General features: G+C 31.5%; 1 protein-coding gene across 1 annotated transcript in view; it reads right to left on the reverse strand.

The window, feature by feature from the left end:
• Positions 1–19453: 19453 nt before the first annotated feature.
• Positions 19454–27326, reverse strand: part of LOC134715313 (vacuolar protein sorting-associated protein 33B-like) — a 37000-nt gene continuing 29127 nt past the window's right edge. The window contains exons 13-19 of the mRNA XM_063577425.1: positions 26880–26944; positions 25643–25744; positions 24805–24978; positions 24375–24473; positions 23680–23773; positions 22186–22296; positions 19454–19614 (exon numbers count right to left, since the gene is read on the reverse strand). Of these exons, the coding sequence (XP_063433495.1) occupies positions 19532–19614; positions 22186–22296; positions 23680–23773; positions 24375–24473; positions 24805–24978; positions 25643–25744; positions 26880–26944 (728 nt within the window). The 3' untranslated portion in view covers positions 19454–19531. The remainder of the gene's footprint in view (positions 19615–22185; positions 22297–23679; positions 23774–24374; positions 24474–24804; positions 24979–25642; positions 25745–26879; positions 26945–27326) is intronic.

Genomic DNA, 27326 nt, shown 5'->3' on the forward strand with positions numbered 1-27326 from the left:
AGGGATTTGGAGTTTTCTTAATTTTGAATATAAATATGCAGTAAAATTGAGAATGGAAATGGGGAATGTGTAAAAGAGACAACAATATATTACATGGCCGATAATAGAATTCATAGCAACAAATTTCAATATAAAAAAATAAAATTACAAAAATACCGAACTGCAAGGAAAATTCAAAACGGAAAGTCATTAATACAAAGGCAATATTAAAAGCTCAAACACATGAAACGACCGGCTATATATAGTTTTTAAAAGGCATAAAGACAAAGCACAGGAGCAAAACAGAAAGACAAGATTACTAAAGTTTACCATAGCACAATAACACACATAAGGAGAACATGATGTGTGTCAATTACTAGTAATAGAGGAAAGTATTTGATGAATATTTTGTTAATGCTGGGTATGTCATCATTATGCTTCACATCTATGAACGACACAAGTTAAAACTGCTTTAAATTATTATAAATCAATTAATTCTAGACGTTATGAAAACCTAAATAGATTTCAGTCCCCTGTGTTTTGACAGCAAAATCATGGCCGCATTTTGATCTAAAAAAATAAGAAATCTTCGTTTCTGGATATATCTACGTTTTCCTTTCAATTTTAAACTATTGTTAAAGATGCACTTCACGTAACTATGAATAAAAGTAAGCAAAACACGTTGTTTAATTAAGCAATCGCATTCGTTATATTTACATAAGTTGTCTTGTTTATTTTGGATATACATACTTCTTTTCAATTTTAACCGTATTGAAATCATACATAATCAATATTTTAAGGTCTGGATCCCCTTGTATTCGTATTCTTATTTTCGTAGGTAATTTTCCTTTATTCTATATTTTAACTTTTGTCCATGACTCTTAATTTTTAGATTTCAGCCCTCATAATTCTGTGCATCCTAACTAGACCTTCATATATGTATCTTTGATTACTATAAAAATTATTGTCATATAATCATGTCAGTTTATGTAAATATTCAAACTGGCATAACAGTTTGGTGTGACTTAAATGTTTCCCTGTGTATAGCCATAGATGTCATGTGTTAATTTTAATGTTGTATACCGATTAAACGGCATTAGTACTAAAGCTACGCAAAAGTTTGATCACATTACACAAATATTATAGTTACACGTGAGACAGAAACCCAACCATGATGTAAAACTGAAAATACACATAGTGTTAAATATAAACAACAGTGTTTTAATATAAATAAGGAAAATAACTAAAATACCGTGCTCCAAGGAAATTCAAAATGGAAATTCCCTCGTCAAATGTGCAAATCAAAAGCTCAAATATTTCAAACGAAAGGAAAATATCTGTCATATTCCCGAGTTTGTACATGCATTTTCTTACGAAGGAAATGATGGATTAAAACTTATTTCTATAAATAGATGAACCTCTCACTTGTATGGCAGTCGCATATCATTCCATTATTTTGACAACAATGTGTCAACAAAATCACATATGGTAAAATAGATGAAAGTGTCAAAAATTGGTATACAGCAGTCACAAAAACCAAACAAATAAGTCAACAAAGTTAAAGAACATGACATGACAGATGGTTTATAGACAAAGCACATAAACAAATATTAAAGGAAAGAATACAAAACATGTAAAAACATAAAAACACAATGGCGGTATGACTAAATAACGGGTAACGTCGAAAGGTTAGTGAAAATAAGGAGAGTTTGGGATATATGTCAACAGGTGAAAAAATTCTAAATAAAACGGTTTTTATGCATCCATTTTAAAAGTGACAACGATTTTGAGGAACCTCATTTCTAGAAACTTTAACATTTCTATTACACCTCATATGCATTCCTTTTTGGTAAGTCAATCAAATATTCACAAACATCATCATAATTTGAATACATACATATTTCCATTTATTTCAACTTTTGCTACAGTATTCATACAGTTTCAATATACATTTATGTATGTCATGCAAAAGCCAGAATCATCATTTTCCGTTAAAAAGAATACTTATATTCAAAGGAACAACACGGACCGACTATTACTGTTTCCCCAATTTGATTGTTTAACTCATACACAGTACATGAAGTGAAAACTAAAAAAAATCAACATTTATTTTTAGCAATAATTAAAAGTTATTTACTGATTATTACTAAAAACAAAAATGAAAAACATTTACAACTAATAGCAGTAATGTTTTAATCTAGTAAGAAAGAAGATTGTAGGAGTTCCGAAGAAAAGAATCACAGTTGTGAAATAGTGTTATGGGAAATAAACATAATATATTTTAGTATTGTCTGATACTATGAGATAGTGCTTCATATTTTGAACTATTAAAGCAACCGGATATGTTGAGTTATTAAATACATATCTTGAAGATTTCGTCTGCATTGTCTTGCTTTTCCAAATCAATGTGAGACAGGGCTGTATTGGATTCTGGTTTTTTTTGTATGTCTTCTATGTTTATAACATCTAAATATTTGTTCAAAGTTTAGTTTATAAAAAAATAAGATTAAACAACAATTATGTAATTCATACACACACTTTTTCAACAATGTTTACATATGTTTTGAAGATTGTATTCCTTGTCACTAATGGATCTAATTAATTTAAGCTGAATTTGCAATTATTTAAGTTATGTTTTTGAGTTTTTCGTTGTCCGTTTTCATTTTTTTTTTAATGCAAATTCTACGTTATAAACAATAAAATATTCAACATAAATGTCAACGTTTATGTCTTCTTCAAACGTGTGTTTCGGTGGTTAAGTTTAACTCAGAGTATGGATTTCAATCACTCGACATTTTTGTGACATGCTTAAAATTTGCTTTTTTTCTAAATGAATCTTGCGTAATATTGATAGACATGTTTCAAAATTTTCAAAGCAGCTTCAGGGTTAAATTTTAATAAGAGGATTTGAGACACATCTGCACGTTTGTAGTAATCCTCTTATTCCTAAAAAGAACGGCAATGGGATCAACTATTATGTGACAATTACATTGGCGAAGGCTGTACGGTAACTTCTTCGTTATTTGTTCTCTGGTATGTTAACGTTATTGGCAATACTACGATATCTTCTTGTTTCTATATGTAACAAGACGATTAAAGGGCTCTTGTACGGTAAAAACCAATTAAGTCGAGGATTACATTTGTCAAAGGTTTTGATATTTCAGTTAAATGAAAATTTCATTTTCTATCAAACGTCTATCGTAAAATTTACCACTTTCATGTGTCGCAATACTCAATCATATCAGCACTATCGTCCAATTTATAAGTACTTATTTATCTTCATTCATTTCCCACATCGGTTGTGTACTAGTTAAAGGGTCACACCAAGGGAGAATTTGACTTGTTCATAATCTACCAGTGGGATCTATGCCAATTTGTTCTAGTCTTTAATATACATGAAATACTTGCGACTAAACGTTCACAAAAGGAACAACCAATTAATTTAGTGTTGGTTGTATCACACATATTTCGAATTAAAGTCATTTATAGCAGCTGTAAACTCATCACCATTCGCAAGTTGTAATTTGAGAGAGAGAGAAATGTACATCAGACTACTAGTATATGTTGACGATGCATTTTATTTCTCCAATCTGAATATATACCAATATATTTTCATTAATTCTGAAGTATTTCAATAAAATGCCCATAACTACTTTCCTTAAAAGAGCCATAAAACTATGGACAGTGAATCATAGAAAAGTGCATATCGGATGGTGTATTTATAGGTGGTTTTATTCCCAATGACAATCAAAGTTTTGTTCTCAATCGTGTACTTCAATATTTTCCTTCAAATTGGTATTATAACGATATGCAATAGTGCAGTAAATTTCCTTCTGAGGTATGGAAACGCACACTTATGTACCACGAATGCTTTATAAGATATAGATAGGATGGTATAGTTTGTTAAAATTTTGAAATAAAACGCATAAAGATTAGAAGAAAATCCGTAACTTTTTTCAGCAATCCACATTTCTATTATTTCTACGCAATAATAACGTGGTGCGAGGTCGCTCATTTCGCAGTCTAAAATTTTGGATTGTATGAATTTTTGTTATTATTTTTATTATAATGAATTAAGTTAAATAATCACTGAGGATAGATATATGACAAGAATGTGAGGGCCATATGTAGTTTAAATAATGTAAATTGTAGAAACATGTATATAATAAACATTCATGAAAAAAAAAAATCAGTGTTCTCAGTGGGCAGCCAAAATGGAGGCAATCGGTTTAAACGGTCAACAAATGTAAATATGAAATGAGAGTTGGTATTTGAATTTCTTATTATGTTCACACTTTCTTGTATGATAGCCTCTATGATCTAAAATATTTGGATTCATTTGTGTACAACATGCGTTGTATCACATATATTTTTGTTTTTGTATTTTTCAATTAACTATTTGTCATTCTCTTTTGCACAGGATGTCATTTATGTGTGTGTTACATTTTAACGTTGTGTTTCCGTTGTGTCGTTTGTTTTTTTCTTATATTGTAGTGTGAATTCACATTACTATAAGACGTGTCACTGTACTTTTCTATCCCCAATTCATGTATTTGGTTTTGATGTTATATTTGTTATTCTCATCGGATTTTGTCTAATGCTTATTCTGTTTTTTTCTGTGTGTGTTACATTTTAATGTTGTGTCGTTGTTCTCCTCTTTTATCTCATTCGTTTCCTACAGTTTTAGTTTGTTACCCCGATTTTGTTTTTTGTCCATGGATTTACGAGTTTTGAACAGCGGTATACTACTTTTGCCTTTGTGTAGTGATTGGAAACACTGTAATCTAACAACTTGGTCTACAACCTGACTCTGTAGAAGTGATAACTGAGTTAATTTTATGTCTGCATACATCTAATCTTATCTCAATACTGTCGTTGAGATTTTTCTGTTATAATCCCATGCGTCTTACTTCATTTCTACACTTTTTTGTTGTTATCGAGTTCTTAGTTTACTGTTAAATCAGCATATATATAACATGCGCTCTACACTGTCTCTGTTATCGTTTAGTTTTTCTGATATAACCCCATACCATAATATTGAGAATGGAAAAAGGGAATATGTCAAAAGGACAGCAACCCGACCAAAGAGCAGGTAACCACCGATGACCACCCTTGGGTCTTCAACCCATAGAGATTTTGAACTCCAAGAAATTTATATGAACTAAAATAAAAATAAAAGCTTAATAAAGGTCACAGGCTTCTAGATTGGAACAGGCACAAATTATAAAAGACTAATAAAGGACACATGCTCCTAGATTGGGACAGGCACATGAATGCATACGGCTTAATTGATATCTACAGTTTTTGTTGTTATTGAGTACTACTAGTATTTTTTAACTGTATAATCTGTTTACAGCTTACTTGATCTCAACACTATTTTTTTATTGAGTACTGAGTTAACTATGTTATAACTACATCTAACGTGATCTCCACGTCTTTGTTGTCATTGAGTTCTACTGAGATAACCCCATACGTCTGGCATGATTTCTTCATTTTTCATTGTCAGTAAGTACTGAATTAACTGTATAATCTATTTACATCTAAAGTGATATCTACACAGTTTTTATTGTTATTGAGTACTGAGTAAACTGTAAAAGATGCATGGATATAACTTGATCTGTACATTGTCTTTGTTTTTGTTGTAATTTAGTATAATATACCCTAATCGAAATTCAAACCCATAATTTGATAAAAAATAAATTGAAACGAAAAGGCTAATTAAACGAAAAAACGAAACAAGACAAACCACATTAGTGCTTTGTATGCTATCTTTCATTACAGAATTTAGTGTTAAATCTTCATTTCGTCATATGAAAGAAGCCAAAAATATTTTTTTCTGGTACTTAGATTTCTTAAATCGTTACATATCTTTACAGCAGAATTCAACAAAACGTGTTGTCCTTGTTTGAATGCGACCCATATTGTGAACATATACAAACGTAACGTAGTAAAGAAATAAACATCGTACGATTGAGATCAGGATAAGTCAGATAATGTTACTTCTGAGAAGTTGGAGAGGAGCGTAAGATACCAGGGGGAGAGTCAAATTCATAGATCGAAAATAAACTGACACTGTCATGGCTTAAAAGGAGGAAAACAACCGGACAAATAATAGAGCACAAGACACAACACAAAAAACCGAACACGGCAAGACGAACCCCCTCAAAAATATCAGGTGCTCCGTAAGGGTTAGTAGATTCTACTCCACATATGGCACTCGTTGTGTTACTCATGTTACATCAAACCCGGTAAATAGACTAATAAGGTAGGTCAAATTCGTGAAAAGGGAATAGGAATGAAAATTAACCAGGAAAGCTGAAATCATGACGTTCGTCATAGATTCTAGTTTTCGCATAAGGGAAAAAAAGATGAAAAAAACTTTGAGATTTGATCCGTTCATAACGAATTTCATTTGGTCAACTAGACAATTTAAGCATCCCCCATGTAAATGAATCTATAGACGTCAAGTAAGCAAATCTGTTTTAATCCTGTAAGTTTATATGAAAAAGGATCGGTGCTTACGATAATAAACGTGTTATGAACTCTATTATAAGTAATATAATTTATATCAATATAAGATTTACTTTTAAACAATTCGTGGTTATAACTAAATAAATCTTGGCAGTTTAATGTAACAAAAACTTACAAAAGGAGTAGCTGCAAATCCATAAAATCATAATGACTGCTTTACTTAAAGTTGAATAAGAACATTTAGTCATAAAGAAAAAAGTTTCTTTGCTTTTTGAAACACGTTTAATCATTGCAGAAAAATATTTTTTATAGTTTTCTTCTATTGCAATATGATTTATAGAAATGCTTTTTTAACAAAATAATCAAAACTAAAAAAACTGACAAACATAAATATTATAACAAGGTATGATTTCGGGTCAAATTCGTCTTCAGAAAAATATAATGTTAATTTTCAAATTTCCTGAATTAAATCTTTGAATTGTACATCAGTAAAGTATAGACATTTATGTATAATTGAGCAATGTAAAAATCTGCGATATCGCGAATTTGCCTAATATTATAACAATTTTATCAAAAAAAGGCTTATACATGACAAAAGCCTCACCCAAAGCGATATAAACATAGGACGTGTACCGTGTGTTTATCTTCGCAAAAATCGTTTCAGAGACCCTTGTGATGGACTCTATGACGCATCTTTAATAATATCTAAATAAAATCACGTCTTTATGACTGACTAATATTTTTATTTTCAAAAATGCCTACACCAGGAATGGATTGCATAAACAGTAGGTGACAGAACTTTTCGGATTTCAGGCTTTTCAATTAATTGATTTGGCCTTCCAACTATTTTGATTTTAGCATCACTGATGAGTCATATATAAATGAAACGCGCGTCCAGCGTACTAAATTACAAGTCTTGTGTACTGAATGGGTTTGTTAAAAATCTGGGTGTCGTCCACGATGGTATCATCAGCTCAGTAGTATATCCTTTTGTTTTGCATATAATTGTAGCCATATGTGTTCATTGCCAGTAAATTTACTTATTATAAAATGTCGAATAATTCGACAAACTAAGGCTTTTCTACCAACGGAATGTATTGCAGTAATTGTTCTTTGAACAGAGGAGTAAGTTGGGTGAGGGCCATATCTAGTCCCGATTATAAAGTTTCATGTCACAAGATGAAAAATGTTTAGGTTGACATGTTAGAAAGTTAAATAGAACTATGTTTGTCAATGTTTTATACTAACGTGTTTATTTTTACAACCAAAATAGGTCAAAATAAGAGATTTTTGCAAAATATGACAAAATCGGCTGGATTTCAACCAAATTTAGGACCTAGAATTATAGAGTGCAGGCGACGGGAAACTCATATGCAAGTTACATGTACAGCTTCTTTACAAACATTATTTAAATAGATCTTTGTTGTCGACTTATGCCCTCTATGTTTCCTGTCCAATAATTGATGGAGATTTCCCATTTTTTTTTTACTTTTCATGAAAAATCAAAATAAGTATTATTTGTGACTTCATTAATAAAATGCAGAAACGTATATTATCAACAAAAGGGCGTATCCCCCATCTAGTTACTCTATTACCTATGATTCATTGTGAAATTGGTGAATAAATCATAATTGGAAATTTAAACTGAAAAAGAAGGCCATTTTAGATTTTTTTGAAATACTAAGGCTTTTCTACCTCAGGCATAGATTCCCTCAGCTGTAGTTGGTAAAACTTTTAGGAATTTTGGTTCTCAATGTTCTTCAACTTCGTTGTTTATTTGGCATTTTTAACTTTTTTGGATTCGAGCGTCACTGATGAGTCTTTTGTAGACGAAACGTGCGTCTGGCGTATATTTAAAATTTAGTCCTGGTATCTATGATGAGTTTATTTATGACCTTACCTAGCCTACATGTACTTCGAATCTTTTTTTCTACCGCTCTACAACTTTGTAAGTAATTCTGCCGTATAAGCGTTATATCTGTGTATCATCCTTTCAACTACCTAACTGCAAGCATATGAATGATGTCTACAAAACAGTCACAAGTTTTAGTAACAGCCGGAACAATTAATCAATTTCCATAGACTGTAAAATATAATAATTAGTATTTACAATTAAATCACACGATAATCAGAAACATCAAAAGGACTGCATCTACAAATTTGTATTTCGTATGTTTCAGAAGACATTCAGGATTGGTATACCATATTGTAAAGCAATTTTAAATTTCAGTAGAATATTGTTTTCTACCAGAATCTTATAACTGTTGACAATAAAGTCGTTTTGCAGGAATAAAGTGCAAACAACGGAGCCTTCAATCATTTCACATCTTTCGTACCCTCTTAATACATGCTAATATATATCATTTCAAGCTTAATTAAAAATGATAATGATAGTATGTAAAAATATATAAGTCTGTGAACAGTTTCTTTATTGGAAAAAAGATGTCTTGATATTTTAATAACATGAATTTCTTTATTCACCTTAACATTTTATGACTCTCAAATCACTTTATTAGTCGCTAATAGTTTTGAATACAGAAATTTTCTGTAATAATAGTATTTGAGGCTTGGTACCTATGTAATAAAGTTTGTATTCTTCAGCTTTAATTTCAAACATATTAGTTATCATTGTCTAAAATCATACGTCATGACTCTGATGCTCTTAATTAATCATACCTTGATTATTTATCGTGCCATATGCAATTTGCGGTACAATAAACTTTCCAACGTTTATGCATCGTATTTATTATCCGGACCATACGCGTATGGGCATGACTATATACGCTGAATTTATACGGTACGGTAGACTTTATTGTCTGCAGCATGGATTTGAAATGTAAAAAAAAACACTGTGAAGTAGCAAATTATTAATTTTCGGTTATAAAATACAAAATACTACTTGATTAGGCCTTCAAACTGTTTTGTTTCAGGTGAAGAAGCTCTTGTAGACAATATGCGAGTAAACAGTTCTAGATTTTAAATCTTTTTTATTTCATGATTGGTTACATGGTGGATCATTTGTATACGTTTAGCCCTTCTTAGCCCTTCTTATCGACTTAGTGTCATTCTTCTGAATATAACTTTAATGTTATTATAAATAAGTGGAGCACCTTTGTTTCCATATTTGCAACCAACAATAATCGCGTTATGATTCTGCATGAACAAGTTTAGATAAACAAATCACATGAACATGTTCATGTATAAAGCTTTTTCACATTTCACAATTCTGCATTTTCAAACTTTAGAATTTTGCTTGACCGTTGTATAGAAATATCGTAACCTGGAAATTTCGCTTCAGTAGAAAGGCCCTTGCTGCCGAGGATGCTTCTACTTGGTTATTATCAAATATGCATACGCAATAAAGCATGGTTGTACGGGTACATTACATCCGATACACCAGGAAGAGTGTAACGCTCTCTGTCATTTAAGATCATTTGTATTAAGGGTCTGTCCTCGAACTGTTGTATGACCAACATACACTCATAACGACTTACCCTATATTCAAATCGATACCCAGTGTTTATATTTCCTGCTCTCTAACCCTATTTTTTTTTAAATACAAAAAAATGATGTTTATATGAATAGGATGTATTTGTATCTTTGCCATGGGCATGCATGAAATAAACTGTCAAACAACAAACAGAAATCATTAAATATATCAATGTACCTGTTAATGTATGATCTCGCCATGAAAGTTTCCTTCCAAGAGGATTTGTATGAAGACTTCTTAGGTTTCCTTTTTAATTAGAAATATTTTTTTTAAGAACAACTGTCTAATAATTAGTCCTCTGAATGACCCCGCCATTGAGTAAGTAATATAGTTCTCTGAAGTCACATATGTATCCGTCAAACAATCTTCTTAATATTGTAAAGGCTATATCGCTGTTAACCATATCATCTACAACCAACTTTGTACTTGTTTGGCTTTATAACTATTTTGGTCTGAGCGTCACTGATGAGTCTTATGTAAACGAAACGCGCGTCTGACGTATTAAATTATAATCCTGGTACCTTTGATACTTATCTGCTATGTTTCAATGCATACTGGTGACTAAGGAGTTTATTGAAAACGTTCAATATTCTTATATTTTTCAAGTTTCTTATGATTTAAAATTGAATGTTATAAAAGCCCTTGATAAACAACACAAGAAAATTTCAAATAAGGTTCTTAAAGTTAGTGTATGTTGAAAGATAAAAGTCACCGAATCAAAGGTTGTTGGATTTTAATTTTACATTTGTTTCTCCTTTTCTGACTTGTCGCAGAACTTTAAAAAAAAAAAACTAAGTTGTTATAAATTTAATCAACAAACTCGAAGACTATTGAAAGGACGACTAAATTATACTTGACATAAGGTTATGAATTTGTTTTTTGTAACTGGTCCTGCAAATTATGGTAGAATTAGTTCCGCGATTGCAAATGGTAATGACAAAACATTTCCTTAGTCTATATTAGGACAATATTTCTTCACGAAAAGTGTCTGATTTTATATCGCCTCATCTTCAGAGCTACTTTTATGATATTGTACGTTTTGTTTGATCATATTTAATACCGGTAGTCGTATTTTGACTTGGAAATAAACTCATCATAGATAACAGGACTTAATTTTGTATATACACCAGACGCGCGTTTCGTCTACAAAAGATTTATCAGTGACGCGCGAATCCAAAAAAGTTAAAAAGGCCAAATAAAGTACGAAGTTAAGGAGCAGTGAGGACCAAAGTTCCTTAACGTTATCCTAATGAGTGATGACAAATTTTATAAGTAGGATTTCACAGGATTCAATGTGCATGCTTGAAAAAAGAAAAGTTAAATTTCGAGCAGCAGTTAATAAAGCTGACTTTCTCTAGAATTTTGTAAAAAGGCACAAATCAAAATACTGTAACATGCTCCTCAGTTGTCAGATCAATAATTTATAAAACCTGCGTTCAGATAATTTAATCATTAAAAGAAACAAAGGCGATGATTTTAGTGTGTCAATTTCTAACTAACATTCACTACTGAACCGTGCATTTAAATGATTAGATAAATTCTTTTTTCATCCGAAAGCAAGTGAAAATATAATACATTTTTTTAGGACGTACTCCAAAACGTAAATAGAGGATTTCAAATTCGAAAAATGTAAATATGGGTTATATAAGGAAATTTCCTATGTTAATTGTAAAAAATCATGAACCCAGAGACGTCGGCTCGTGATATTTGGAGAGAGAAAACGATTTTAAACACTTTTAAAGAGTGTAAATAATGGAAAACATATGTTTTTAATATTCGTGCCAGTTAATTTAAGTTGCATATATATCATGTTACGAGTTTCTTGATTTTATACAACGGTATTAATCTCACAGACAGAATTAATCAATGTCAATCGCATATTGCCCTGTTTTAGCTTCATATCTTTTGCAGAATATACAAGATGAGATATGTCTAGCTTATAATTCACCTAACCAGATGTTATCATGAAACTATGTTTTTCGTTTTAGGATTTATACACTGGCTATCATATTATATATTACATAATCTACATCGATTCTGCCTAGAATAAATATCCTTTGTTTCGTGAAAGTAATAAGAGCCCATGCACTTTCGTCTCAATGTACATCGAGGAAGATGTCTTTACACTTATTACAAATATTGAATGGATCTAATATGCATGTTTGAAACACACATTTCAAAAACAATAGCATGTCATGTTTATTTATAATTAAGAAAAAAAAATAAACACAATGGTTTTTTTCTCCAATCTAGGGAATTCGAAAAGGTAAAAAAAAAACGAACTTAAAAGGCCAATTCAAAACGAAAAGTCCTTTGTAAAATAGCAAATGAAAAGCTCATACACATCTAACGAATGGAAAACAACTATCATATGCTTCACTTGGTACCGTCATTTCCTTGTGTAGAAAGTTGTGGGAAAACCCTGGTTTTATAGCTGGCACAACTGTTCACTTGTATGTCAGTTGCATAGAACTTCAATATATTTACAACCATGTGTGAGCAAAACAAGCAGACATAATAGGTAACATCTTTCAATAACGCAAGTAAATATTTCTACTTTGATATTACTCATGATATAGCTTTTACAAGATCTGCTTACCCTTCCGGAGCACCTGAGATCGCCCCTAGTTTTTTGTGGGGTTTGTGTTGTTTATTCGTTAGATTTTTATGTTGTGTACTATTGTTTGTCTGTTTGTCTTTCTCAATTTTAGCCATGGCGTTGTCAGTTTATTTTAGATGAGTTTGACTGTCCCTTTGGTATCTTTCGTCCCTCTTTTATAGAAATGCTCTTCTAAAAAGATACCAAGACTCAATGAGTGGGTTGTATTATTAAATTTTTCCTCATCGGTTTCTTTGCTATTTATAATTTTAAGATATTATTTTCGTATTTGTGGATAGATTCGATGAGCAATCATTAACCTGTCAACGGAAAAGGCACATCATGTTCAACCAATTTCGAGGTTTAGCGCTATAAAACCAGTTTCAAACCACCATTTTCTACATTTAAAAATGCCTGTACCAAGTCAGGAATATGACAGTTGTTGTCTATTCGTTTGATGTGTTTTATATTTTGATTTTGCCATTTTATTATGGGCTTTCCGTTTTGAATTTTCCTCGGTGGTTGTGATTTTACTTTTTATTGTCCTTAATAATAATATGAATGTGAAACTTTTATTTTTAACATGCAAGCTTAGCTCGTAGATTTACCCTATATCACATGTACCAGGTTATATAAATTTTTACTTGCTAAAAGCATGCTCTTTCAAAAGATCACCGTCACTAGGTTGCCTGGGATATAGAAATATAGCTCCTTGGGCTAATACCAGTCAACAATAAAAATATTTTCGTAGAGAACGTCCGTCTGGTTGTGTTGGATGTTAAAATACACAGGCATGTTCGGTTGAAATGTGACTATTCTGTCCAATACCACGTGTTGACAAGATCATGTTCTTTGTACTGTAACGAATCTTCACTTGGGATCTGTTATTGCCTTTTGCACGGCAATATTCTACTTCTTAAACTCCAAATCCCTTTTGACTGTACATTCGAATGTCACACTCTCACAATCGACCGATGGACCCAATTTACAATATTTACTTGCCTGTTATATATAAAATGTATGCGAGTTGTTTGTCTATAACACTTATGCTTTGTTAGTTTCGTCCTGAAAAGAAGTATGGGATCAATGTATAATCCCCGCATTTGTCGTTGTACACATGTGGATGTACCAGCTCTGTTGGTTCAATTGGTTTAGTCATCGTTCAACATGATAGAGTTTAAGTAGAATATTTTCAGTTAATATTCTGTCTTGCGTAAGACAAAGAACATTTGTATGGTAGAAATAATCTTCTTAATAGTACTTTCATTGACCCTACACTCAAGTTTGAAATGTAACACTTTGTTGTCACATCTGTACATTTAAGACAATTTTCTTAATATTATTCAGGTTATATTGCTTTTACGCTATCATCTACGTTATATATGTATTCATAAACACGTATTCTGTTCAGTTCAGGATGTATTGTATACCTATCAATCGTTATTTTTTTCCTTGTTTCTGATTACAAATTCACTGATTGTTGGTTTCGTACATTTTAAATTGTATCTTTATTTAATCTACAAACAAAAGTTAAAAAGCCATCCCTTTAATTTAAATAGTTCAAAGGTAGCATCTGAAAAAAAATTACACAATCCTAGAAAACTGATTTTTACTTATTTTGGGTATAAAGGTCAATGTCATCGGTCACCACAACGAAATGTAGGTTATGCAGTACTTTTTCTTTAATATCACAGTTGTTTTTTTCTATACATAGATAGTGGTATCTGTTTTTAAAAGATTTTGACACTTCACAGTTTGGATCTTAAGTTCTTAAACCTGATTCTTATATAAATGCAACATAGACAACTACACGACTGAACTGGGAAAATAATTTGTTCCAAGTTTAATTGTAGTTATCAAAGGTACCAGGCGTATAATTTATGACCCAAGACTCGCATTTAGTCAAAATAAGACTCATCAGTGACGCTCATATCAAAATAGTTATAAGGCAAAACAAGTACAAAGTTGAAGAACATTCAGGGTCCAAAACTTCAAAAAGTTGTGCCAAATACGGCTAAGGTAATAGATGCCTGGAATAATAAAATCCTTAGTTTTCGAAAAAAAGTTTTGTAAACAGATATTTATAAAAATGACCACATTATTGATATTCATTTCAATACTGAAGTGCTGACTACTGGCCTGGTGATACCCTCGGTAAATTATGTCATATTCTATAGTAGTTTTATAGAATTGGGTGACTGTTAATTGAACAATCAAAAAGTATAGCATGATTCCATAGGCTTTGCTACAACCTTACAGAAACGTTTTGAAAGAATAATTCAGGAAATGGTTAAAAAAAAAGAATAATTTTGTATTTCTACAAGGACTACTATCACAATCCTTGGTTTCTAAGAGTTTTGAAACAAGCTATAAAACAAACCATTTGTTCATGGTCATCACTTATTATCAGATAGATAATACACACAATGTAATCATCATTCCTGTTTCCACAACACTTAAACTCAGCATTTTGATGTGAAAATAATCAAAATGATTTACAGTAATGGCTTTATGTCAACATCAATTCCTGGTGACAGTCAATAGTGATCCTTGAATTTAATATTATTAAAGCTATTTTTGAACTTGGGTTAAAATATATACAATCAATTGGAATGTGGCCCAATTGGGAAATTCAGATTTCAATCATCAGAAAAATAAATGGGGTTTCTAATTTAAAGAATATGAGTTACATGTGTAAAGTTCAATTATCACACGATGTGTTCTCCATGACCAAAAGTATATCTAAAAATGATTTTAAATAATGAATATTGTAAGGTCTATATCACTACTTTTGAACTATCAGTCCCCGAGGGAATCATCAACTCAGTAGGAAGTACTGCTGTTCTAACAGGATTGTTGACATACCTTCGCTAAACGGTTATAAATTTATTAATCATAAAGAAGGTAAGGTTTTGATTCCCTCAGGTAAAGTTGAATATAGAACTATTTGGATACTATTTGGTCAATGCTTGTCTCATGAATGAACTGTGTCATACGTGTGCGTCGTTGCCTTTCAAATATTCGACAATGAGCGTTCATGATGGAGCTAACTCCAGAGCACCGCTTCGGACATTTGAAATTTAAAAGATGACGTCTAAATTTTGTTTAGGTAAAATATGGAAATTGTTTGTCATATTCTAACAAGTTATTTCTGGTTACATATAAAATAATTATACTTATCGTGAATGTTTATATTGGTATTCAATTCAAGGTCAGAAAATGTAGTTCTTAGTTTTCTCTTGTCATTTTCATTGAAATTGTCAAGGTAGGGTTTGCTTTATTTATATTTATATTTCAATGTCACCAGATGTGACCTTGTAACTATAAATATTATTTACGATTGCTTGACTGAGGTGTCGACCGAGAATGCCACAAGATGGTACTTGCAATAGAACCTGTTCGGAGTCAACAGATAATTTAAGAGTAAATCGGAAGGGTGTGTAGACGAACAGGGCATACTTTGCTATTACTTCAAAAAAGGACGCGAGTAGAACTCTAAAATAATTGTCAAGTATATGGTTTGACCCAAACGGGAATGGAACCCACGACCCCTAGAAGTAGAGGTGAGCAATCTACCACGAGACCACTGAGGTGGTTGTAAAAGGAAAAGAGTTAGATCTTGATATTCTACACACTTTTACCTTGACTTCTTTTCTTTATATACTATAGTTTTGAAGATGCTAGAATTGTTTTGCATTAAGCCCTTTTGTTGGTTTTTTCCGCCATTGTGACGATGTTTGTTGATCGACAGTAACAAAATAACATTAAATTTCTAATGCAAAGGATCATGCAGCCCAAATTTTGTTACAATGGGTTCTGTAGTTTTACAGAAGATTTTATGAAAAGTTTACGATGACAATGGGGGCGAGTAAATGGCTAGTACAACTGTGTGATCTTAACTCTTATCTTCATCTAGGTTCATTAATGAGATCAGGGTCAGATGATCCCTTTTCGAAGATACCACAGGGACAGTCAAACTCATAAATCGAAAACAAACTGACAACGCCATGGCTAAAATGTAAAAAGACAAACAGACAGACAAACAACAGTACACATGACACACAAAGAAAACTTAAGAATAAGCACCACAAACACCACAAAAAAATAGGGAGGATCTCAGGTGCTCCGGAAGGGTCAGCAGATCAAGATCCACATGTGGCACCCGTCGTGTTGCTTATGTGATAACAAATCCGGTTAATAGTCTAATTCGGTAGGTCCCATTCTTGAAAGGATTGTAGTTACGGCATAAGGAACATATCCGATATCATTTGTGAAACGGTTATTCCATAACGGTCAACCAACTCGTGATGGCGTCTGTAAAATTTACGAAGGGATGATTTCAACTTCACCATTTGGAACTCTTGTTTTAATAGCTTACTTGTGATCAGCAACCCTCTGTCAAGAAAATAATGATAGGAAATTCAAGCACGGGAATATCGTATCAATTGTAGATATATACCCCGTATGCAGGTGCTGCTAGAATGTTGCTACTTAGAAATGGAAAGATCACAATTGGAAAGCTGAAATCATCTCTTTTGTCGTAAATTTTTGATTTTAATCGACCTTCATTGTAAATTTCTGGATGTAAGTCAAGATATGAGGCCGACTTAACTGTATCTGTAGTATCCTTTATCTCTAGTTCTATGGAATTGATGAGTTCAACATAGTCACCAATTTTTTAATTATTTAGTGAGAGAACATCATCTATATAGCGAAAAGTAGAGTTAAATGATATTGCTAACTTCTTGTCCTTCTTCCTACGAAGTTCCTGTATGAAGTCAGCCTCATAATAATAAAGAAACAAGTCGGCAAGAAGAGGGGCACAATTTGCACCCATTGGAATGCCGACAGTCTGTTGAAAAACCGTCCTACAAACGTAACAAATATTTTGTCAATCAAGAAATCGAGCATCTTGATAATGTCAGTTTCAGAGAATTTTGTGTCTGAATCAGCGCGATTTTCCCCCTGAGACAAGATATTAAGGTGCTGTTTTATCATTTTGTGAAAACAGGAACAAATTAGCATTGGCTTTCCAAAAAATTCAGTCTTTAGATAAGTATTATTATAATATTCGACAAACTGACCTGATAAATCAATTATGAAATAAAAAATATCTAGCTGTACCTAATCACCAAAAACTGAATTTTCCATCAATAAATCTTGAGTGAAGTGAATTCTACAAATAAAAATCACAAAATTACTGAACTCCAAGGAAAATTCAAAACGGAAAGTCTCTAATCAAATGGCAAAATCAAAGGATAAAATACATCAAACAAATGGAAAACAACTGTCACATATCTGACTTGGTACAGGCACTTTCAAATGTAGAAAATGGTGGATAGAACCTGGTTTATAGCGCTAAACCTCTCACTTTTATAAAGTGGCATCCAATTCCTTTATTTTTACGATGATGCGTGAACAAAAAAGACATTGGCGGACAAGATTATGTTACAGTTTGATTTGGAATTCAACAGGATCAAGAAAGACATTTCATTTATCAAGATATGTACACATCCTGTTTAGACTAAAGGTCAGCATACAGTTTTCACTAGACATCTGTCTATACACTATGTCAAACCTTTCAGTGTGTATACTTTTTTGTTAAAATTTATAAATACATTAGAGATTGGCTATCAAAACCTTATCCCCTCCAAAAAAAATATCAAGACATAACAAAAGACATTTTTTTAAATAATTTGGGTATATCTAAATTGTCAGAACACTTATTTATGAGTTTTGCCCTTCAGTCATCTTGGGTGTAAGGATGATAAATGTGCTGTTAAAGTCATAAATGTTTGAAGTTTTGACAATCCAGATTTAATTAATGCAATTGTTAGAGTAAACTTTAAAAGGTCACAATATTTCTGCCACTTTTACCTTGAGGACTATGTGGCACTTAGTATACTGAGTATCTTGTTGCTTCTGACTAGTGAATTGCTATTTCCAATTTTACCACCATGATTCTTGTAATGATTTTTTTTTTTTTGTGTTTAAATGTCACTTTTAAGCACTGCATTTAGGCTATTTCGTGGCGTACAGTTTTTTATTGGTGGAGTAACATGGAGTGGCTGAAGAAAACCACTGACCTTCGATAGGAAAGATGACTAACTTAGTCAATTCAGATTAGAGTCAAAAGCACAAGCATGAGCAGGGTTTAAACTCACAACATCAGTGTTGACTGGCTATTGATTACAGTAGCGCTTAGCCACCGAGGCCCCCTCTTGTAATGATTTGAAGCCCTACATTGCTTTGAGATTTAAGGGCTTCAAGCAGCTGGGTTAGGTGCTAGGACTACATTCAATGTGTGTATTAAACGTCACAAACTAATTTTCAATCAGGGTAATTGAAAACTATGTTAGTACACTACCACACATATTTCATAGCTGCTTCTTCTTGGCCATACTACAACCTCAGTTGAATATTCATACAAAAGTATTATGAATTCTCAATTCTCTTTAATGTATATTTTATTATAAACAGATTAAAAAACAGCATATAATTCAAAAGTGTTGATTCAGGGACAGCTATGGGTTTTTGGTTTTACACAATGTTTATGTTAAAGTTTTCATTGTACATGCTTTTCTATAAAGTCTATAATGTCCATATTTTTTGCTAATCTTAAAGAAGAGTCTATCATATATTAACTTAAACTTAATTTCATATTTATATATTTATTTGTTATAAATATCACATATACATACATGTATATGCAGCTATAAAGCATTAACAATCAATAGTTTGAGTGGAGTATGATAATAGACATTTAAATGAATAAGTAGTTTTCTTCTCGCATTATTTCAATGACTTTCTTTGTTTGCATCAGTATAAATTATTTGTTTCTGTGCCTTACACATCTTTGGCATTTCCTGATGTGTCAGTTTTTTAAAACTTCACTCAAACATAATCACTCTTCATTAAATAAATTGCATATTTATTATGCAGGAATGTCATATTGCACAATGTTTATATCACAGGAATGTTAAGGGCCTAAATCAGATTGGAGGTTTCTCAACTACTTGTTCTAATAATGAAGTTCCAGTTATTATGGATGTTGTAGCTACTAGAAATCTGTATCCTGAAAGAAAAAACACATAACTTTAATAAAACTTTATTAATTTCCATAAAACTCATAAATATCTATTTCTTTTCAATCATTGTACATGAGTTATCTTTATCTAAGGTTGAGGTACAGTGGTCACACATACCAAGGCTAGCTTTGTTCAATCATCCATACAGAAATTGGTAAAGTAAAGAAAGTTGCAATTCACTTTCATAAATCTTTACTTTAATCATCAAGAATATCTTGGATTGTATGCTAAAAAAGAATGTGCCCCACTCACACTATCATTTTCTATGTTTAATGGACTGTGAAATTGGGGTAAAAACTATAATTTAGCATTGAAATAAAAAAGATCATATTATAGGTAACATGTGTACTAACTTTACAGTTGATTGGACTTCAACTTCATCAAAAACTACCTCGACCAAAAAGTTCAACCTCTTGAAGTCAAACAGATGGATGAACGAATGGATGGACAAATGGATGGAGGGAGGGATGGATGAGCAGATGGATCGATGAACTGATTGATGAAAAGACGGAAAAACATATTACCCATAAATAGGACATCAAAACAAGAAAATTGTTTGTGTATTACAATGTTATTAGTCCAATTTTAAAATAGGAAATGCACTTTTCTGCTTCTATTTTTCTTTCTTCCAAATGAGGTTTTTATTTTATAACATGCAATTTAAAAATTTCAATATTTCATATATATCTTATATTAATTTCTTCTACATTGATCAATCAGCTATACAAAGTACATGCGGTTTATATATCTGCCTATCATTAATAACTCAGACTGAATCAATTCTAACACAAGTCTACCTGTACTTAAGATTACACAAAAGCTGTCCTATTTTATCAAATAATCTGGTTTGGATGGATTTATGTCTCAATAAATGTGACTGGTCAACTCATTAATGACCATGTATTGACAATTGATACTGACCACTTGTTCTAGTAAATTAGCCTATGCATAGCAATTAGGGAAAATTACCAATAAGGCCAAACAAAATAAGTTTAGTTTTATCATACAGTATAAACGGCTAATTCTCCATGAGTTACTAACAAATCTATCAGTGAATTATAGATTACTCCAAAAATTCTTTTCCTATTTCAACTTGTAATTTGCTCAAAAAACCTTGTACATACAAATTTTAATGCCAATAAAAGCAAATAAGTATACATAAGGGGTGTTAAGGGGTCTTGGATTTAGTTTTGAGCTTTTACTTTGAGATGACAGTCTTACTATGTTGAATAGAAACAACAAAATCAAACCTCTATTCTTTAGCTTAGTTTTTTTTCCTAGTGAGTACAGGAATTTTGTGTAATGAATTATCAATAAACTAAAAAAACTCATCATAGATACCAGGACTAAATTTAGTATATACATCAGAAGCTCGTTTCGTCTACAAAAGACTCATCAGTGACGCTCAAATCCCAAAAAGTTAAAAATGCCAAATAAAGTACGAAGTTGAAGAGCATTGAGGACCAAAATTCCTAAAAGTTTTGCCAAATACAGCTAAGTTATTTTTGCCTTAGTATTTCATAAAATTCGCAAATTTGTAAACAGTAAATTTATAAATATAATCATATCAACGACAATTCATGTCAGCACTGTAGTCAGCACTGTTTGTCAGCACAAAAAGTGCTGACTACTGAGCTTGTGATACCCTCGGGGAAATAAATCGCCACCAGCAGTGGCATCGACCCAGTGGTTGTAAATAAACTCATCATAGATACTAGGACCAAATTTAGTATATACGCAAGACGCGCGTTTAGTCTATAAAAGACTCATCAGTGATGCTCAAATCCCAAAAAGTTAAAAATGCCAAATAAAGTACAAAGTTGAAGGGCATTGAGGACCAAAATTCCTAAAAATTTTGCCAAATACAGCTGAGTTATTTTTGCCTGAGGTAGAAAAGCCTTAGTATTTCAAAAAAAATCGCAAATTTGAAAACAGTAAATTTATAAATATAATCATATCAACGACAATTCTATGACCTAAATATTGTTTATTTTTATTAGTAAATATGGGCAGTTTACCTGAAGAGCAGAAAAGAGTTAAACTTTTCAAATTTCTACCATAATGATTTAAGTCTTATTGCTTTTATAACAAGACATGACTAATACCAATAATGTGTTATGGTTTTATTAGGCAGGCTATTAACAAAAGAGGGAATATTTCTTTTTTTGGCCTTCTTTTATCATTCATTTCCCTAAATGAGATGAAGAAGATACCAAAGGGATATTCAATCTCATAAGTGGATGACATATTCACAAAGTCATGACGAAAACAAACATTGACCAAAAGACAAACAACAGAATACAATGCTATTATTCAACTTTCTGTTATTACTTATTGATTCTTAAACCTATTTGTACCTTTGTATTATAACAGAAAATAAAGTTAACAATTAGTTAATTATGATAAAAAGAAGTGACATTTAGCCAGTAATTGAGATAAATTGAAGATGAATACATATAACTACAGTAGGCCTTGAAGAAAGTGATCTGACAAGACAAAATTAATGCATTATATAACATTTCTTACATAGCATAACAGTAATATAACATTGCATTTACCTTTTAATCTTCCAAGAAATCTTAATGCTGATATTTCAGAATATGTACATCCTCCCAAAAAGTAGACCAGGACTACTTTAGAGGATGGAGGTAAGGAGGAGGGCATCTTTCCTAAAATTAAAATATACAAATGAAGTATATCAATTTCTTATTTTCCATTCATAAATCACATAAAATACCACACATAATTCTGGTAAATAAAATTAAAAATGGAAATGGGGATTGTGTCAAAGAGACAGCAACCCGACCTTAGAGCAGAAATTGGCCGAAGGACACTAATAGGTCTAAAAACAGTTTTTCAAAACATTAGTGTTGTCCGGGACATTTATTCTTGCAGTAAGATTGAAGGATTTAATAATCAACTTAGAAAACAGAAAAAAGCTGAGAGAAGGGAAACAACTCTTTGTAAGGGCTACTTATCCTTAGTTCCTTGTCAAAGCTCTCATTTGCAGCATAAACTCCTGATTGAAAAGAATAACTAGTTGCTAACATTTTGTTCTTATGTTGTACTGTTATACCACTGTCCCAGGTTAGAGGAGGGTTGGGATCCCGCTAACATGTTTTACCCTGCCACATTATTTATGTATGTGCCTGTCCCAAGTCAGGAGCCTGTAATTCAGTGGTTGTCGTTTGTTTATGTGTTACATATTTGTTTTTTCATTCATTTTTTAAAATAAATAAGGCCATTAGTTTTCTCGTTTGAATTGTTTTACATTGTCTTATCAGGGCCTTTTATAGCTGACTATATGCGGTATGGGCTTTGTTCATTGTTGAAGGCCGTACGGTGACCTATAATTGTTAATGTTTGTGTCATTTTGGTCTTTTGTGGATAGTTGTCTCATTGTCAATCATACCACATCTTCTTTTTTATATTCACAGAGTGTGAAAACTTCAGGGCATATATATATGTTTTCATGACAGTTGCATTTATAAATTGTTATTACTTTACCATAGGTTATATGCATATTATTCTTGTCAAATAAAAATTGTGGTACAGATTAAAACTACATTAGATGGAAGAGGAATTACAGACATTGGGTTGTCATTCATGAGACATAACAAAATTAAATGCACTCTTTTTCCTCTACACATGTAATCCTGTGCAAGGGAAAAAAATATATATGTAACCCTATTTTCTTACAAGAAAGGGATGCATTTATCCATAAAAAAGAGGAGGCTGCTGTGATTGAGATGTTTTAAATTTTAAAATTATCATGAATGAGGAAAGGAAACTGGTTTAAATCTTGACAAGTAACTGATCCATCTGAATTACAGTGAAACATGTTTTAACCGAACCACTTTGGGACTTACGATTTTGTTCAATTTAGGTGGATGTTCAGTTTCATCAGGTTCACAAAGCATACAGTTGGTATGAAGGTGTTTAAGAACGGTTTTGGTTTATACAGGTTTTCAGTTTATGCAGGATTTGGTTTAGCCAGGTTCCACTGTATATACATTAAAAGCATCATGTATAAAATGATAAATATTTAGTACCTTTTGACTGTTTGGCATTGACTTCAGCAAAGACACCGCCTGGTAAATGTTTAGTTATTTCTTCCATACCAATAAATGTTTCTCTCGTTAATGCCTAAGAAAACAAATGGAAATTTATTCAAAGCTCTGAAATTATTCAGATATTACTAAGTCTCCTAATATAAATATACCATCAAATCCAGTTAAAATTGCATCATTATACTACAGCCACAATCTAAAACTTGAGGCTAAAACAAAAACAATATTTGTAACTGATTGTATGTAATTTCCACACAATTCATGCTTAAAATCTTTTTACAGAACACATTTAGCTATATTCTGGGGAGTCATATTTTGTTTATTTCTAATGGTGTTTTTTTTTAAATTAGAAAATTGAAAGAGGATAAGATCTATTAAATTTGTTTAAAATATCTTTAAAATTACTCAAATGTGTTTTTTTTTTATAAATAATGAGAGATGACCCACTCTTTTTTTTATCTGGCCATCCAAATGCTTTGATTCTAAACCACACTACTGAGTCTTATATATGTAGATCAAATGGGTGATTGGTGTACTAAATTGAAGGCTTAGTATCTTTGACACAAACTTTAAAAAACAAAATATCAAAATAATCAAACAAACAAACAAAAAAAGCATTAGAAACATCATGTATTACAAAACATAAACTGGAAATACACTTCAGAAAAATAGTTTACCTGTTCAACAAGTTTACATGACAAAGGTGAATATGCTCCACTAAACACATATGACATGTCAGTTGGGCTCTTCAAGTTAATGTCATCTGTTTTAGGTATCTACAAAAGTCAATGTATTAGTATTATTTCTTAATCAATAGAACTTTTTTTGTATCAATTATATATCTATGATTAATCTTATTCAACATTCTGTTTTATTCTAAAAGTTGTATTAGCAAAGTAAAAGTCAAGATTTCATGCAGTCATCAAATTAATTAAATTATTACATTCATATCTTTTCAATCTTAAAATTTTGTTGATTATTGTCTTTAATCGAGTTACTTTTTTTGAGGTTACATAAAGTTAGATGTAAATAATGGTCATGGAAGCTAAAATAGAAATGTATCAAATCTATATACATTGTTATATTATCTTTAATCATAAAACTTACCAGGGCCAGTCTTCGACACAAACTTTTAAAAGAGCTGTGTTTAGTCATGGCTGCCATACTAGATGTCACTTTACCCAGAGATGTTGCTGGTTGAATAGTTGTAAGTTCTTGATCAGTTATCATTCCAAGCTTACTCAAGTTGTAAAATGTCAACATTTGTTCAAATCCATGACTCTAAAAACAAAATGTAAAACATTCAGTGAGGTAATTTATAACTCCATGTTGAAGGCCTCATAGTAATTTTGAGTTGAAGAACATCAATAAAAGTTGGCTGTTACTTTGCTATTTGTGTTTTTTGCTGTGCATAAACTGATTTTTGTGTCATGAATAGATACACCATATCATTTCTTTACTGTTTAATAAGAAATCATTTATTGTCTTATTCAAAGAGTAAAATCACAAAAATACTGAACTAAAAGGATGATTGAAAAGGAAAGTCCCAAATCAAATGGCAAAATCAAAAGTTCAAACACATCAAACGAATGGATAACAACTGTCATATTCCTGACTTGGTACAGGCATTTTCTTATGTAGAAAATGGTGGATTGAACCTGGTTTTATAGCTAGCTAAACCTCTCACTTGTATGACAGTCAAAAATTTAATGCTCTGAATTACGATTATGAACAATATATGAAGGGATTATCTGTTTTATCATGCAGTATTTTTTAATTATTCCTTTTGTTTCTTTTTATGTATTATACATTTTTAAAATGATGTGTTCTGCGTTCTATGTTGTGCTGTTCCACAACTTGCTATTAGTCTAATTTGCACTACAAACAGTTTTAATCAATCTGGTAGTCTTGTCAGTCTTTGGTCCCTTTTTGATAAGTATTTTACCTGACAATATTGTTTCTTCAGTGATTTATAGTCACGAGCTGGTATGCCGTCCAGGGTCAGTGACAGTAAACACAACAATTTAAGGGTCTGTAACATGTTGGACTGCAATGACAGACAGAAATATATGAAATCTACAGTGTGTTAACTTCACATCATATTTCAACTGACTCAAAATCATGAAATTTTACTTAGAAGACGACTTTAAACTTGTATGAATTACATGTAGGTGTAAGAAAAGATTTTTTTTTTCAATACTCAAATCTCTTAAAAAGTTAATAAAAGATTTAGTTTGTTTATGCACATTTGTATATTCATTAAATTTTGATTCTTTTTAACTAAACCAACCTCTGATAATCTTACTGAACCACTATCCTAAAAAGGGATGATACCTATGGTATGCATGGTGGTTTTTATAAATTTAGAGTGCATTTCTTTCTAACCTAAATTTTGTAAACATTTAGTGAGGTTTGTAATCGTGTGCTAACCGCTATGAAATTAGAAACAAATATATTGTTTAATCAGTGTTTTCTGACCCTGTTTGAACTTTCAATAATTCATGCACATGTTGTTGGTAAACCTGAGACTGTGTTATAGTAGTCTCAGGGTAAACAGACATATTACTTGGTTATAAAACATGATGTTCCTTCAACCAACATAGTAACAGATCTCAAGACTTTGCACCATCTTTTCTAGTTCATACATGTATGTATGAAAGTATATTGCCAATAATTAAGATGATTACTAACAGTGTTTCAGGGTTTTTGACCTATACTGTTAAAGCATGTTTCCCTTTTGAAAAGTCTCCCAACTATTGCCTTGATGTAGCAAGTTATTCTCATATAGGTTTGTTACATTTATACGATATAATAGGCACTAGAGTGAAGATTTCACTGCATTGTTTGTCTTTTTGCAGATTGGTCAAATGTATTTTTATATATAATTATACTAACACTCAAAGGTTTAAGTTAGAAACAAATGTAGAGTTTGTACTAACAAACGACGAACAACAAACTGTAGATGAATTTTTAGCGAGTGCATAGTTTGTAAAAATTAATGAAATATGAATAGATCATTCAAACTTAACAACTGTTTGTCCTTTAGTTTTTTCTGACTAGAACATTTAAGCATCAGCCCATAAGTACTCATTATTGCCCTTTTGCAGCCACCTTAAAAATATTATTATTTATGCATATATATGATCTTTACAAACATATATTTGGCAAATGAAAGGACGTACCTGTTTATTAATGAGTTCTTCAATAAATGTCATGTTTTCTCTCAGAGCTGTTCCTTCTAACAAACCTGAAACAAAAACAAAGAAATAAACATAACATTAGTAAATACATTTTATACTGAAATGATTAATTGGGTTGAAAAGTTGATATCTAAGTTATACTTCTATGTATAAAAATGAGACAACTATCCACAAAAGACCAAAATGACACAGACATTAACAACTATAGGTCACTGTACAGCCTTCAACAATGAGCAAAGCCCATACATCATTGTCAGCTATAAAAGGTCCCGATAAGACAATGTAAAACAGTTCAAACGAGAAAACTAATGGCCTTATTAATGTAAAAAAATGAACGAAAAACAAATATGTAACACATAAACCAACGACAACCACTGAATAACAGGCTCCTGACTTGGGACAGGCACATACATAAATAATGTGGCGAGG

This window comes from Mytilus trossulus, chromosome 4, assembly GCF_036588685.1.
Source record: "Mytilus trossulus isolate FHL-02 chromosome 4, PNRI_Mtr1.1.1.hap1, whole genome shotgun sequence".
NCBI classification, from domain to species: Eukaryota; Metazoa; Mollusca; class Bivalvia; order Mytilida; family Mytilidae; genus Mytilus; species Mytilus trossulus.